Here is a 17,690-nt window from a genome sequence, read left to right as displayed (position 1 = left end):
TAATAAATAAATAAAAAGCAGGAGTTGCAATTCTTGTATCGGATAAAATAGATTTTAAAGCAACAAAGATATAGTGGTAAAAGGATCAATGCAACAACAAGAGCTAACGATCCTAACACCCAGATACGAGACTTAGATGCAATGAGACAGAAAATTAATAAGGATATCAAGGACTCGACTCAGATCCGGAACAAGTAAACTTAATAAATATTTATAGAGCTCTCCACTTCAAATACACAAAATATACATTCTTGTCAATACCACATCACACCTACCTATAGCTTAAATGAAACATTGATTGGCCATCATTAATACCCAATTTTTTTCAAAATAAAGCAATATTTCCATTTACTCTCCCTCTTTCTCTTCGTCTTTCTTTTTCTCCTTTACTTATCTTTTTTTTTTTCTTTCCTTCTCTCAAAAAAAAAGAAATCAACTTGTAAACCTCTAGTCCAGGTCGGCAATGTCTCTCTCATTGCTTGATTTCCTTTCTTCCCTTCCCTCCCTCCCTCCCTCTCTCCCCGCTTGCTTGCTTCCTTCCTTCCTTCCTTCCTTCCTTCCTTCCTTCCTTCCTTCCTTCCTTCCTTCCTTCCTCCCTCCCTCCCTCCCTACCGTCCTTCTTCCCTCCCTTCCTGCCTTCCTCCTCCACCCCCCCCAAAAAAAAAAAAAAAAAAAGAAAGAGAAAGCTTTACTTTTATCTCCGTGGAGCAGCTCAGTGTTCCTGAATCTCTTCTGGTATAAAGAACAGAAATGGGTGGACTTTTTCTGTGAGTCTTGGTCCTGCCTGTGGGTGTGGTGGTAGCAGGTAAACATGTGGTGTTGACACCTTTAAAGGCATATTCTCCAGATGCACGTGTGATTTGTTCAGAGAATTGCATCTGAAAAGAATTTTCAGAGAAAGAGGAAAAAAATTACTTATTTTCAGTAAAACATGTCTCAGATCAAGAGCTGTGTTTTCCTCCTGGAATGCCATGCATGTGGTACTTGCAAACTTTGACTTCTAAAACTTCCAATGATAGTCAGGAATCTCTGAAAAATATTTCTTTTATATCTGTCTTCTCTACATCAAGGCTTCTTATATGCCATGCAGAATTCTCACCATTATTTTATAATCTGCAATATTAAAAATTTTCCAGGTGGCTGTTGGACATGGGAAGGTGTGGAAACTCATGGTTTCTGTTGGGAAAAGCTGGGGTTTTTATTAAAGATGGAGAACATCTAATGTTGAGGTTTCATCTGTGTTCTCCATCAGCTCTATGCAGAACACTATTAACAAAATGCTTATTTAAACAAGATAGTCTATTATACGGAAACTTCTGAAGCACTAAAAAATGTACATGTTTGTGTTTATGCCCTTAATTATATATGTTATTTATTTTTTTGTTGTTGTTTTTGTTTCTGAGATGGCATCTTACTCTTTGCTGCCCAGGCTGAAATGCAGTGGAGCAATCTCGGCTCACCACAACCTCCGCCTTTTGGGTTGAAGCAATTCTCCTGTCTCAGCCTCCCGAGTAGCTTGTATTAGAGGCATATGCCACCATGCCTAGCTAATTTTGTATTTTTAGTAGAGATGGGTTTTCTCTGTGTTGATCAGGCTGGTCTCCTGACCTCAGAAGATCTGCCCACCTCGGACTCCCAAAGTGCTGGGATTACAGGCATGAGCTACCTCACTTGGTCTATTACATATGTTATTATCTAGAAAATTATTATATACACACTGATGGCCTGCCTCTTATGCCACTCCGTTTTCTCAGGGTTAGAGAACACATTAGGAAATATGTCTGTGTACAAATTTATTGTATTGGATAATTTCTGTCACTTCTACAAGTCAGAGCCTGTTCTTGTTAGTCTCTCATTTGACCTTGATTCAAATTATAAATTCTGTTGGCTACCTGGCATATATGTTTGTGTGTGTGTGTTTTTCAGGGACTGTTGACATTTAGGGATGTGGCCATAGAATTTTCTCTGGAAGAGTGGCAATGCCTGGACACTGCACAGCGGAATTTATATAAAAATGTGATTTTAGAAAACTACAGAAACCTTGTCTTCCTGGGTAAGGATAATTTCAACACACAGTTTCTAATATACCCTAAAGGTTGTATTTCTCTTATTTCTAAAATGTATTTTGGTAATATATGTTTTGCATAAATGAGTTTCAGATCCCCATTTTTGAGAAACTGTTAAGGATTTATATAAATAGAAAAAATTTTCTTTAATATGTTTCTTTCTGGGTTTTTTTTTGTTTGTTTGATTGTTTTGAGTTGGAGTTTTGCTCTTGTTACCCAGGCTGGAGTGCATTGGCGCAATCTCAGCTCACCGCAACCTCCACCTCCTGGGTTCAGGCAATTCTTTTGCCTCAGCCTCCTGAGTTGCTGCGACTACAGGCACGCGCCACCATGCCCAGCTAATTTTTTTAATTTTTAATAGAGATGGGGTTTCACCACGTTGACCAGGATGGTCTCGATCTTTTGACCTCGTGATCCACCCGCCTCGGCCTCCCAAAGTGCTGGGATTACAGGCGTGAGCCACTGCACCTGGCCTAATATGTTTCATCTTGACGTGAATTTACCACATTCCTGACCGGATCTGTGTCATTCACTCTAGATTAGTGGTAATTTGAGAAATTTAGTGACATATTGTTTCCCATACCTTAAAATCTAATTGCCAACACCAAGTTTTGACTCAGTATTACTGGGTAATGAAATTAAGAACTTACAAATTTAGAATATTTTCCTAAATATTTAAAAATTTCTGTTATACATTAGACTATTCTATTACATCATGAACACATTACTAGGTTGGTAATTGAAGAATATGAGCAAGATTCATGTTATTTATTTTTTAATCAAACAGGTATTGCTGTCTCTAAGCCAGACCTGATCACCTGTCTGGAGCAAGAAAAGGAGCCTTTGATTATGAAGAGAGATGAGATGGCAGATGAACCCCCAGGTGAGTGAGAGTAAAAGTGAATACAACACATGACACAGATGAGGGTCCAAAGGTCAAAGAGAAAGCCAGTTCTTAGAATAGCAATTTGGGAATCTGTGTTTTAAAGGAAATAGTTTCTGGAAAACCTGAGTTTTTTTATTTGTTCTCACATTTGAGCATTTTCTGTCGTATGGTTTTAAATTCTCTAAGGTTTCTATTTACTTTTTTGGTGATTTTCCTTCAAGTTTTCAGTGAGAACCAATGTCCTCTTCATGGCGTATAAGAGACTCTGCATTCTGAATGCTTATTCAATTTTTTTGGAGACAAGGAAATGTCTGCATAATTTTGAGCAACTTGATGTTAAATAATTTTTTTGCATCATGTCTGAAACGTATGAGAAGTGGTTTCTCTACTTTTTTTTTTTTTGAGACAGAGCATCACTCTGTTTCCCAGGCTAGATCTCAGTGGCACAATCTCGGCTCACTACAACTCTCCCTCCTGGGTTTAAGCATTTCTCCTGCCTCAGCCTCCCAAGTAGCTGGGATTACGGGTGTGCCACTACCCCAGGCTAATTTTGTATTTTTAGTAGAGATGGGGTTTCACCATGTTGGCAAGGCTGGTCGTGAACTCCTGCCCTCAAGTGATTTGTCTGCCTCAGCTTCCCAAAGTGCTGGGATTGCTGGTGTAAGCTATTGTGCCCAGCCTTTTTTTTCTTTTCTCCACATTTTATCTTGTTTGTATTTCTGTAATCTTCAAATGTAGTCTTGAAATTTTAAAGTAGGCCAAGCGTGGTGGCTCAAGCCCATAATCCCAGCCCTTTGGGAGGCCGAGGCAGGTGGATCACGAGGTCAACAGATCGAGACCATCTTGGTCAACATGGTGAAACCCCGTCTCTACTAAAAATACAAAAAATTAGCTGGGCATGGTGGCACGTGCCTGTAATCCCAGCTACTCAGGAGGCTGAGACAGGAGAATTGCCTGAACCCAGGAGGCGGAGGTTGTGGTGAGCTGAGATCGCGCCATTGCACTCCAGCCTGGGTAATAGGAGCGAAACTCCGTTTAAAAAAAAAAAAAAAAGAAATTTTAAAGTATGCTATTTTTCTTCTTTTTTTTCTCATGCTTGCTTTGACTATTTATTTGTTTGTTTGTTTATTTATTAAGAGCATAGCACACAGTAGATATTTATTTGGTTTTGCATAAGTAACCAGTTTTTGCCACTAAAAGTAATGGTGAAAACCGGGATTACTTTTTCATTAATGTAATAAGGATTGAGTAGATGAACAAATGAGCAAGTGAATGAATTACAGAAATGAATTTGTTTAGAAAACAAAGCAAAAGAAAGCTGAAACTTTTTTTTTTTTTTTTTTTTTTTTTGAGATGGATTCTGCTTTGTTGTCACTCACTGCAACCTCTGCCTTCTGGGTTCAAGCGATTCTTGTGCCTCAGCCTCCCCAGTAGCTGGAATTACAGGCACATGCCACCACACCCATGTAATTTTTTTGTATTACTACTAGAGACAGGGTTTCACCCTTTTAGCCAGAATGGTCTTGATCTCCTGACCTTTTGATCCACCTGCCTCTGCCTCCCAAAGTGCTGGGATTACAAGCATGAGCCACCATGCCCGGCCTGGCTTTGACTATTTAAAGTATGTCATAGTTTCATGTAAATTTTAGAATTATGTTTTTTCTTACTGTGAAAAACAAATGCCACTGGAATTTTGATAGGGAGTTTATTGAATCTATATGTTTCTTAGGATAACATGGCACTTTAATAATATTTATTCTTTCAATTTATAGACATAACATATCTTCAAATTTATTTATGTCTTGTCTAATTTCTTTATATATTTCTCATTGTAAAAATTTTGTACCTCATTGGTTAAATTTGTTCTCTGAAATGTATTATTTTAATGCTGTTGTAAATAAGATTTTTTTCCTCTACTTTATCAGAGAGTTTAAGTTTATGGAACCTTAACTTGTATGTTAATTTTATATTTATCTAATTTACTGAGTATATTTAGTAGTTGAAACAAGTTTTAATTGTACTGTCTTTGTTTCTATATGTGATTATGAGCTACAGCCAGCAACTTTTACCATACTTGTCTTTAATTTCAATTGCTCTTTTTCATTTTTTGACTAATCTGCTACATACTTTCAGTGTTACGTTAAAATAGCAGTATTGGCAATGGGCGAAATAATAGTTTTGCATTGGCATTGGTGTATAGAGGAAAACACCTCAAGTTTGTTGTTGTTGATTTTGTTTTTGGGTTGTTTTTTGTTTTTTTTGAGGTGAACTCTCACGCTGTCAAACCAGGCTGGAGGTTGCATCTCGGCTCACTGCAACCTCCACCTCCCGGGTTCAAGCGATTCTCCTGCCTCAGCCTCCTGTGTAGCTGAGATTACAGGCATATGCCACCACACCTGGGTTTTTTTGTTTTTGTTTTTGTTTTTTGTATTTTTAGTAGAAAGGGGTTTCACTGTGTTAGCCAGGATGGTCTTGATCTCCTGACCTTATGATCCACCCTCCTCAGCCTCCCAAAGTGCTAGGATTATAGGTGTGAGCCACTGCACCCAGCTTAAGTTTTTATAAACTGGTTTCAGAAGGTAAAGATCTTCTTTGGTTTGACCCTAAGGGTGATGGGATACCCTGTGGCTTTTTAGTAGAGAGAGGTTGTAGCTTTGCCATAAGGCTGCTTAATCTAGGGTCTACCTTTAGTTGGCTTTTTATAAGAAACTTGGATAGTTTAAGTTCCCATTTTATTTTTCAGACAGACTGAATTTTGTGGGGGGACTTTGTTCTGTAGGGCAGACACTAGACCAGGTTTCTGCAGTTCGGTCTGCATATCATGGGCCTTATATCATCATGTAGATGATTACGGCTTTCAGCAAGTACCAGAAAGGATCTTTCCAGGTCACTGGGTGGGTTTCTGTGTAGGCAGAACTGATGATAAACTGTGGCTCAGGGAGCTGGAACTGAGTCACTGAACTGCTTCAGAGACCACAGTAAAGGCCAAGGTCTGCAGACCTGCCCGAGTGGGTATAAATGGGTATCTTCCCACCGGCCTCTGAAAAAGCAGGATCTTTCCCAGACTTTGGCTGGGAGGATATTGGGATGGTTAAATACTAAGTTCAGGTTTCTCAGTGGGGCCAAGTTGGGTGGGCCATGTCCTAGTCTGTAGTTAGGAACGGGATTCTGTAGTTTGCACCAGGGCCTGAATGAGGTCGCACCTTCTGAAAAGACTTTTCAATCTTGGGCTGTATGAGAGTTCCACAAGTCTCTCTCTGGATCTCAAAGCTATCAAAGGCACTTATTTTGAGATGGAGTCTTGCTACATAATTCAGGCTGGTTTTGAAATCCTAACCTGAAGCAGTTCTCTAAACTCAATGTACCGTGTATCTTTCATTGCAGGTGTGAGCCATGATATCTGGCTGTCTCATAAAGGCATTTTTGTCAGGGATGGCTGACAAATTGTCTTGCTGTGCAGGAGATAACAAAATAGGGCACCTTTTATTCTCCCATCGTTCTCCCTATATATTTTTGTTCTCCATTTTTTATTTTAAATTTGTGTAGAATTTTACATTAAGAAATTTAGTTTTTGGTTTTAAGATGGAGTTTCGCTCTTGTTACCCAGGCTGGAGTGCAATGGCACGATCTCGGCTCACCGCAACCTCCGCCTCCTGGGTTCAAGCAATTCTCCTGCCTCAGCCTCTTGAGTAGCTGGGATTACAGGCACGCGCCACCATGCCCAGCTCATTTTTGTATTTTTAGTAGAGACTGGGTTTCACCATGTTGACCAGGATGGTCTCAATCTCTTGACCTCGTTATCCAGCCGCCTCAGCCTCCCAAAGTGCTGAGATTATAGGTGTGAGCCACCATGCCCGGCCTAGATTAAGAAATGTAGAACAATATGCTAGAATTTACATGTAATACCTGAAGTAAATTAGATACTTAGTAGGTCCTTCATATTTACTGAAACAGTTACTTACAAATTTGAGCTCCCTGTAGGAAAAATAATTCTATGATTACCACCCACTTTCTCTAGCCTAATAATACATACCTAAATAATGTAATTTATTCCCAAATATTTGTTTTATACATCAGACACCCTAACCATATTCTGCAATATATGTATTTATATATTTAACACTGATACATGTTTTGCATTATATATATATTTAGCAGTGTAAGGCTAATTTTTGCTTCTAAAGTTTGATTACAGCAGTTACATTTTATGTAAGAATAGCATGTATTTAAAACATAAAACTATCTCTAGTTTTTGTTTTTATTGAGATATAGTCTTGCTCTGTTGCCCACCTTGTAGTGCAGTGGTGCAGTCTCGGCTCACTGAAACTTCCGCCTCCCAGGTTCAAGTGATTCTCCTGCCTCAGCCTCCTGAGTAGCAGGGACTATGGGCCCTCACCACCACACCCGGCTAATTTTTGTATTTTTAGTAGAGACCAGGATTTACCATGTTTGCCAGGCTGATCTTGAACTCTTGACCTCAGGTGATCCACATGCCTCGACTTCCCAAAGTTCTGGGATTGCAGGTGTGAGCCACCACGCTTAGCCCAAAATTATCTTGTATTGTTTTTGAGACACAGTTTTGCTCCTGTTTTCTAGGCTAGAGTGAGTGCAATGGCGTGATCTTGACTTAATGCCACCTCTGCCTCCTGGGTTAAGTGATTCTCCTGCACCAGTCTCCCAAGTAGCTGGAATTACAGGTGCTCACCATCACATCTGGCTAATTTTTGTATTTTTAGTGGAGATGGGTTTCACCACATTGGCCAGGCTGGTCTCGAACTCTTGACCTCAGGTGATCCATCTGCCTCAGTCTCCCAAAGTGCTGGGATTAGAGGTGTAAGCTACCACGCCCAGCCTTCTAGTTTTTTTAGATGATTATTTATTAAAAGTTTCTCAGAGGCCGGGCTCGGTGGCTCAAGCCTGTAATCCCAGCACTTTGGGAGGTGGAGACGAGTGGACCACAAGGTCAAGAGATGAGACCATCCTGGTCAACATGGTGAAATCTCATGTCTACTAAAAATACAAAAATTAGCTGGACATGGTGGGGCACATCTGTAGTCCCAGCTACTCAGGAGGCTGAGGCAGGAGAATTGCCTGAACCCAGGAGGCGGAGGCTGCCGTGAGCTGAGATCGTGCCATTGCACTCCAGCCTGGGTAACGAGAGTGAAACTCCGTCTCAAAATAAATAAATAAAATAAAAATAAATAAATAAATTATCAACTCTCAATTATTCCTCTATATGTAATTAGTTGTAAGTAAATTTTAAAAATTGTAAGTAAATAAAGTAAATAATTGTAAGAGGTAAAGTTGGCAATTTACTTCTAAAAGCATTATGTTATGTTGGGGAAGTAGAAAAAGCTATGTTGGATAAATATGACAGAATTTCTTTTTTTGTGTGTGACTCTTTGCATTGTACCCATCTGGGGCAATGCACTCACTTAATTACGACCTGCGGTGCCATCTTGCTTGTGTCATTTATATAATTTTATAAGTTATATTTGGAAAGTCTGTTTATCTAAGTCTGTAAAGTAATGTGTTATTTTTATTTCTTTCAGTAATGTGTTCTCATTTTGCCCAAGAGTTTTGGCCAGAACAGAACATAAAAGTTTCTTCTCCAAACATGACAATGAGGAGATATGAAAAATGTGGAAATGAGAATTTTCAATTAAACGGCTGCAAAAGCATGGCTGAGTGTAAGGTCCACAAAGGAGGTTTTAATGGACTTGACCAATGTTTACCAACTACCCAGAGCAAGATGTTTCCGTGTGATAAATATGTGCAAGTCTTTCATAAATTTTCACATTCAGATAGACATAAGATCAAACATATGGAAAATAAATATTTCAAATGTAAAGAATGTGAAAAGTCATTTTGCATGCTTTCACACCTAACTCAACCTAAAAGAATTTATACTAGAGTGAATTTTGGCAAATGTGAAGAATGTGAAAAAGCTTTTAACCAATCTTCAAAGCTTACTACACAGAAGAGAATTTATACTTGTGAGAAACTCTACAAATGTCAAGAATGTGACAAAGCTTTTAACCAATTCTCAAGCCTTACTACATATAAAAAAAATTATACTCGAGAAAAATTATACAAATGTGAAGAATGTGGCAAAGCCTTTAACCAGTCCTCACACCTTACTACACATAAGATAATTCATACAGGAGAGAAACCCTACAAATGTGAAGAATGTGGCAAAGCCTTTAATCAGTTCTCAAATCTTACTACACATAAGAAAATTCATACTGGAGAGCAACCCTACATCTGTGAAGAATGTGGCAAAGCTTTTACCCAATCCTCAACTCTTACTACGCATAAGAGAATTCATACCGGAGAGAAACCCTACAAATGTGAAGAATGTGGAAAAGCTTTTAACCGATCCTCAAAACTTACTGAACATAAAAACATTCATACTGGAGAGCAACCCTACAAATGTGAGGAATGTGGCAAAGCTTTTAACCGATCCTCAAATCTTACTGAACATAAGAAAATTCATACTGAAGAGAAACCCTACAAATGTAAAGAATGTGGTAAAGCTTTTAAACACTCCTCAGCCCTTACTACACATAAAAGAATTCATACTGGTGAGAAACCCTACAAATGTGAAGAATGTGGAAAAGCTTTTAACCGATCCTCAAAACTTACTGAACATAAGAAACTGCATACTGGAAAGAAACCCTACAAATGTGAGGAATGTGGCAAAGCATTTATCCAGTCCTCAAAACTAACTGAACATAAGAAAATTCATACTGGAGAGATACCCTATAAATGTGAAGAATGTGGCAAAGCTTTTAAACACTCCTCCTCCCTTACTACACATAAGAGAATTCATACTGGAGAGAAACCCTACAAATGTGAAGAATGTGGCAAAGCTTTTAATCGATCCTCAAAACTTACTGAACATAAGATAATTCATACCGGAGAGAAACCCTATAAATGTGAGAGATGTGAGAAAGCTTTTAACCAATCTGCGAACCTTGCTAAACATAAAAAAATTCATATTGGAGAGAAAATCTACAAAACTGAAAGATGTGATAATGATTTTGACAACACCGTAAGCTCTTCTAAACATAAAGAAAGTCATACTGGTGAAACATACTAGAAATGTAAAGAATGTGTCAAAGACTTATTCACACTTGGTTGTACGTAAGATAATTTATACTGGAGAAAACTAAGTGCGAAGTATTTGGCAATACTGTTAATGCCCAAATCTTATTGCACAGGAAAGCATTTATACTTGAGAAAAATTGTACAAATTCAAAAGATATGGAATAGCCATTAATATCTGTTCACATCTTAATATCAGAATGTTGGCACTTAATAAAAGCATAATAAATGCAATTACTGTCAAAAAGGAAAATATAAGCCTTTAAAGCTGAGTGTATTCATTTTGAAGACAAGTATTACAAACATAAAGAAGGTTTTAGTACATTTCATGTATCACAGATCTTATCACCCACATTTTGTACTAGAGAAAAACCCTGAAGCAGTTGCTCAAACTTTATTCAACATCAGGCATTCTGTATTGGAGAAAAAATCTGCAAATGTAATAAATTTGGAAAAACCTACTTTTCAAAACCTATAGCTTAGAAAACACAAGAGAGTTTATACTAAAATACGTTTTTGCAGGCCAGACATGGTGGCTCACGCCTGTAGTCCCAGCACTTTGGGAGGCCGAGGCAGGTGGATCACCTCAGGTCAAGAGTTCGAGACTAGCCTGGTCAACATGGCGAAACCTCATCCCTACAAAAAATGCAAAAATTACCCAGGCATGGTGGCTGGTGCCTGTAATGTATTCCCAGCTACTCAGGAGGCTGAGGCAGGAGAATCGCTTGAACCTGGGAGCATTGAGCCAAGATTGTGCCATTGCACTCCCACCTGGGTGACAAGAGTGAAACTTTCTGAAAAAAAAAAAAAAAATATATATATATATATATATATTTGCAGATGCAGTAAATATAAAACTCTTAATACAAAGTTTATGTAAATATCAGATAACTTACAGTAAAAATATCTAAGTCACTGACTGAGACATTACAGTAAATCAGAGTGCTGAGTATAAAAAATAATCCAGAGCTAAAGTTGGTAGATAAATCATTTATATATAACTGTAAAAGATGCAAAAATTTTTTGAAAAGTTATAATTACATTCAAAGTACACTTAGCATGGTGGCTCACATCTGTAATCCCAGCACTTTGGGAGGCTGAGGCAGGCGGATCACCTGAGGTGAGGAGTTTGAGACCAGCCTGATCAAAATGGAGAAACCCCATCTACTAAAAATACAAATTAGCTGTGTGTGGTGGCACACACTTGTAATCCAGCTACTCAGGAGGCTGAGGCAGGAGAATCGCTTCAGTCCAGGAGGTGGAGATTATGGTAAACCGAGATTATGGCATTGCACTCCAGACTGGGCAACAAGAGCAAAACTTCATCTAAAAAAAAGTTTATATATATACCCCTTAAAAAGAAAACCAGATTTGTAACATGAATAATGTCATAATTTCAACTGTCAAATTACTTCATGCTCTTCATTCCTATTGTATGAGACTTTAAAATTAGGAGGGCATTAGTTATGATCTTTTATACGGAAGGGTAAGGACATTAAAATGTAAGACAAATGATAAATATCTAAGTTGAGAGGCTCTTTTTAACATAGGTGGTGTTAAAGGTAGGTGTTCAGAATAATATTCTGCATTATAGGGAGAAAGAAGCATTTTATTTTTGTTTTTTTGAGATGAAGTCTCTCTCTGTCATCCAGACTGGAGTGCAGTGGTGCAATCTTGACTCACTGCAACCTCCATCCACTTCCCAGGGTTCAAAGGATTCTCCAGCCTCAGCCTCCTGAGTAGTTGGGATTACAGGTGTGTGCCACTACGCCCAGATAATTTTTGTATTTGTGGTAAAGCCGGGGTTTCACCACGTTGGTCAGCCTGATCTCAAACTCCTGACCTCGTGATCCACCAGCCTCGGCCTCCCAAAGTGCTGGGATTAAAGGCATGAGCCAATGTGCCTGGCCAAAAAAAGCATTTTAAATTTTAGTTGAAATTAGTAGTATATCATTTTACTAGTTGTACTGTTATGTAAATAAATATATATTCTTAAAATTTTAAGGCCGGGCGCGGTGGCTCACGCCTATAATCCCAGCACTTTGGGAGCTGAGGCGGGTGTATCACAAGGTCAAGAGATCGAGACCATTCTGTTCAACATGGTGAAAACCCATCTCTGCTAAAAATACAAAAATTAGCTGGGCATGGTGGTGCATGCCTGTAGTCCCAGCTACTTGGGAGGCTGAGGCAGGAGAATTGCTTGAACCCAGAAAGTGGAGGTTGCGGTGAGCTGAGATCGAGCCATTGCACTTTGGTCTGGGTAACAAGAGCGAAACTCCGTCTCAAAAAAAGAAAATTTTGGAGTCAGTAAGCATGTTTGCATGTGTAAAAATCTGTACCTATTTTCAGAAGAAAAGCAGTGTTGGAACAAAACCATTTTAGTAAGGTGAGTAATTTACTAGGAAAGTATAAACCTAAAAAATGCTGAAAGCAAAGCTATATGCTTTTTTTTTTTTTTTTGGAAATGGAGTTTTGCTTTTGTTGTCCAGGCTGGAGTGCAGTGGCATGATCTTGGCTCACTACAACCTCCGCCTCCCAGGTTCAAGTGATTCTCCTACCTCAGCCTCCCCAGTAGCTGGGATTACAGGCATGCACCACCATGCTTGGCTAATTTTGTATCTTAAGTAAAGACAGGGTTTTGCCATGTTGGTTTCGAACTCCTGCCTTCAAGTGACCCACCTGACTTGGCCTCTCAAAGTCCTGAGATTACAGGCTTGGGCCATCGAACCTGGCCTATACTCTTTCCTTTCTTTCTTCTTTTTTTTTTTTTTTTTTTTGAGTTTCGCTGTTGTTACCCAGACTGGAGTGCAGTGTCAGGATCTCCGCTGACCGCAACCTCCACCTCCTGGGTTCAAGCAATTCTCCTGCCTCAACCTCCCGAGTAGGTGAGACTACAGGCGCGCACCACCATACCCAGCTAATTTTTGTATTTTTAGTAGAGACAGGGTTTCACCTTTTTGACCAAAATGGTTTCGATCTCTTGACCTCGTGATCCACTCTCTTTGGCCTCCAAAAGTGCTGGAATTACAGGCGCGAGCCACCGCCCCCGGCCTACTCCTTTCTCTCTACTGGATTAATTACTGTAAAATATTATGGCTTATGGTTCAAAATCTCTTGATGCAAATTTTATTTTTACTTACATGATACTCATGCTAAACCTACATTTTTTGTTTCTTATAATTATTTTCTTTTATAGTTTATGAGGTTTTTTTTTTTTTGAGACAGAGTTTCCCTCTTGTTACCCAGGCTGAAGTGCAATGGCGTGATCTTGGCTCACTGCAACCTCCGCCTCCTGGGTTCAAGCAATTCTCCTGCCTCAGCCTCTTGAGTAGCTGGGACTACAGGCGTACGCCACATGCCCAGCTAATTTTTTGTATTTTTAGTAGAGGTGGGGTTTCACCATGTTGACCAGGATGGTCTCGATCTCATGACCTCGTAATCCACCCACCTCGGCCTCCCAAAGTGCTGGGGTTACAGGCTTGAGCCACCGCGCCCAGCCAGTTTCTCAGGTTTTCATTGTGTGACGTGGTCAAAGATTATATAATTATAAAATTTAGTGCATACAATAATTTTTAGATGTAATTCCACAATTAATGTAGTTATATTTTATCGAATTAGAACATTCCATTTTGTTCTTTTAATTGAAGAACTGTATATGTAAGCCTACTTTCCTTTAGTTGTTCTTTTCGCTTTTTATAATTGACAGAGGTAAATTTATTTGTTGATTTAGCCAGTTCAGGTAACTGCTAAGAAGTCTTCATAAGTCATGAGGATGTTTTAATATATAAATGTAGCAAAAAAAAGACAGTGCTTGCTGAGTAACAGATGGTTTATAATCCGTAAATATTCCTGTTAGAGTCAGTTTGTAACTTTAAGTCAGAGACATAAAATATCAACAATTAAGAACAAATACTGATTGTTTATGAGGAGAGGACCTTTTTTTAGGCAGCAAACCTGAATCTTGCTGAATATAAAGCAAAATTCTGCTTATTTTATTTTTAAATTATGTTGTTTTGTTTGTCTTATGTGTTTTAAAACTATGTATAATGTCACAGCCTTTCTTTTCTTTCTGTTTTATGGCTGCAGTTTTCTCACTGTTGTTTTTAATGTTGTGTCATTTTACATGCTACTTTGTAGGTTTTGGTTAGAAAGATGGTATTTTTAATGCACTTAAAACTTTGGTTTTAACTGGAGAATTTGCTTGTCAATATAACTTTTTTCTTTTTTTGATACTGAGTCTCACTCTGTTGTCAGGCTGGAGTGCAGTGGCTCACTGCTACCTCCACCTCCCAGGTTCGAGCGAGTCTCCTGCCTTCTGAGTAGCTGGGACTACAGGCTTGACCCAGCTAATTTAGTACTATGTTTAGTAAGACTGAAGAGAGAGGAAATCCTTGTGTTATTGTAGCTCATATATATATAAATAGATTTTTTTTTAAATATAAGATGGGGTTTCACCAGTGTTGGTCAGGCTGGTCTTGAGCTCCCGACCTCAGGTGATCCACCCGCCTTGGCCTCCAAAGTGCTCGGACCAGAGATGTGAGCCACCACGCCCCACCTATTGTAGCTCTTAGAGTAAAAGCTCACATTTCCCTGTCTGGGATGTTGTCAGCTGTGCGATTTTTGTTATATGTGGTGTTTATTGGCTTACAGTGCATTTACCCTATAGCTAATTTATTCACATCTTTATCACGAGGGAATGTGACTTTTGTCAAACTTTTATTCTGCATGTATTTAAATGTTAAACATGTGAAAGCACAGCTAATTTCACATAAATACAAAACATTCTCAGAGACTGCTATGAGCAATTCTATGCATGCAAAGTAAAAAAATTTAGAGAAAATAAATGAATTCATAAATACACACAATCTCCCAAAATTAAACCATCAAGAAACAAAAATCTAGAGCACAGCAAAAATGTATAATGAAATTGAATTACTAATAAAACATGAATAGCCCTGAATCAGATAAATTCACCTGCAAATTTTACCACATATAAACAAGATGAACTGGTGCAATTCTTTTGAATGTATATAAAAAATCAAAGTGGGATTTATATGAAACCAGTATCATCGTAATACGAAAATCTAATTAAGACACACACACGGGCTGGGTGAGGTGGCTCATGACTATAATCTCACCACGTTGGGAGGCTGAGGCAGGTGGATCACGAGGTCAAGAGATTGAGACCATCCTCATGAACAAAGTGAAACCCCGTGTCTACTAAAAATACAAAAAATTAGCTGGGCATGGTGGTGCGCATCTGTAGTCCCAGCTACTCAGGAGGCTGAGGCAGGAGAATTGCTTAAACCCAGAAGGTCGAGGTTGCAGTGAGCTGAAATTGTGCCATTGCACTCCAGTCTGGGTAACAGCGAAACTCTGTCACAAAAAAAAAAAGACACACTCACACAAAAACTATAGGTAAATATTCTTGATGAACATTGAAACGAAAATCCTCAATGAAATATTAGCAAGCTGAGTTCATAAGCAAATCAAGTTATTTTGCCACAGCTGTGAGCTTTATGAATGCAATGTTTTATCATATGCAGGTCAATAATTGTAATTCACCTTCTAAAGATGATTAAAAGCAAAAATTATCAAAATAGGTGCAGAAAAATCATTCAAGAAAATTGAATATTCATTTATAAAAATGTCCTCTAGACACTGAAGAAACATGCCTCAAAATAATGAGTCATCTGAAAAATCTTCATTTAACATCATACAGAACAGATAAAAGCTGGGTGCATTCTCCATAAATGTAATAATATTCACTCAACACTGACACTCCTATATAGTTCTGGAGGTCTTAGCCGGAGCACCGAAAGAAATAAAAGGCATCTAAATAGAAAAATAGGAAGTTGAGGCCGGGCGCGGTGGCTCACGCCTGTAATCCTAGCACTTTGGGAGACTGAGGTGGGTGGATCACCTGAGGTCAGCAGTTTCATACCAGCCTGGCCATCAGGGTGAAACCCCATCTTAAAAAAAAAAGAAAAGAAAAATAGGAAGTTGAATTATCTTCACAGAACAAATAATTCTTTTTTTTTTTTGAGACGGAGTTTCGCTGTTGTTACCCAGACTGGAATGCAATGGCACGATCTCGGCTCACCGCAACCTCTGCCTCCTAAGTTTAAGCAATTCTCCTGCCTCAGCCTCCCGAGTAGCTGGGACTACAGGCGCGCACCACCATGCCCAGCTAACTTTTGTATTTTTATTAGAGATGGGGTTTCACCTTGTTGACCAGGATGAACACCTCTTGACCTCGTGATCCATCCGCCTCGGCCTCCCAAAGTTCTGAGATTATAGGCGTGAGCCACTGCGACCAGCCAAAGATATAATTCTTTACTTGGGAAAACTTAAATATTTCACCAAAAGGCATTTAAGCCTAAAAAATGACTTTAGCAATGTCTGATGATATGAAATCAACAGAAAACTGAGTAGCATTATTTAGGCTACTAACACTCAAGCTGAGAACAAAATCAAGAATGCAATTTATGCCGGGCCCAGTGGCTGACATCTATAATCCCAGCACTTTAGGAGGCCGAGGCGGGTAGATCACAGGGTCAAGAGATTGAGACCATCCTGGTCAACTAGGTGAAACCCCGTCTCCACTAAAAATACAAAAAAAATTAGCTGGGCATGGTGGTGCGCGCCTGTAGTCCCAGCTACTCGGGAGGCTGAGGCAGGAGAATTGCTTGAACCCAGAAGGCAGAGGTTGCGGTGAGCTGAGATCCTGCCATTGCACTCCAGTCTGAGTAACAACAGCGAAACTCCGTCTCAAAAAAAAAAAAAAAAGAGAATGCAGTTTATGATACCCACAAACATATATATATATATTTTTTAATGTATGTATATATATTTATGTGTGTGTATATATACGTGTGTTTATATATGTGTGTATACACACACATATTCATTGTGTGTATATATGTGTGTGTATACAATGTGTGAATATACACATTGAGTATATGTGTGTGTATATATATATATATACACACACACACACACATATGTTATATACTCACACACATTGAATCGAAGAGGTAAATGTCTCTACAAGGAGAACTACAATACACTACTGAAAGGAATCAGAAAACACAAGTAAATGTAAAAGCATTTTATGCTCATGGATTTGAAGAGTCAATATAATTTAAGTGTTCATGCTCCCAAAAGCCACCCACAAATTAAGTACTATTTCTATCAAACGCTTAATGCCATTTTCAATAGAATTCAAATAAAATCTTCTAAAGTGTATAGATATATATTTTTTAAAGTCTGAATAGGGCTGGGCGCGGTGGCTCATGCCTGTAATCCCAGCAGTTTGGGAGGCCGAGGCGGGTGGATCACGAGGTCAAGAGATCGAGACTATCCTGGTTAACGTGGTGAAACCCCGTTTCTACTAAAAATACAAAATATTAGCTGGGCATGGTGGCCCATGCCTGTAATCCCAGCTACTCAGGAGGCTGAGGCAGGAGAATTGCCTGAACCCAGGAGGCGGAGGTTGCAGTGAGCCGAGAATGCGCCATTGCTCTCCAGCCTGGGTAACAAGAGCGAAACTCCATCTCAAAAACAACAATAAAAAAAGTCTAAATAGCCAGGGCAAAATTAACAAGAACAAACCTGGATGCCTCACATTA

At 38.9% G+C, this 17,690-nt stretch overlaps 1 protein-coding gene across 1 annotated transcript in view; it reads left to right on the top strand.

Annotated features, from left to right (window-relative positions):
* The window catches only part of LOC108590234 (uncharacterized), an 87,610-nt gene that overhangs the window by 23,642 nt on the left and 46,278 nt on the right, over positions 1-17,690 (top strand). The window contains 3 exon segments of the mRNA XM_078359885.1: positions 1,927-2,053; positions 2,854-2,949; positions 8,505-9,983. Coding sequence (XP_078216011.1) covers positions 1,927-2,053; positions 2,854-2,949; positions 8,505-9,983 — 1,702 coding nt within the window.

This window comes from Callithrix jacchus, chromosome 22, assembly GCF_049354715.1.
Source record: "Callithrix jacchus isolate 240 chromosome 22, calJac240_pri, whole genome shotgun sequence".
Taxonomy (NCBI): domain Eukaryota; kingdom Metazoa; phylum Chordata; class Mammalia; order Primates; family Cebidae; genus Callithrix; species Callithrix jacchus.
Note: the sequence above shows the minus strand (reverse complement) of the source record. Positions and strands in the feature narration are given on the sequence as shown.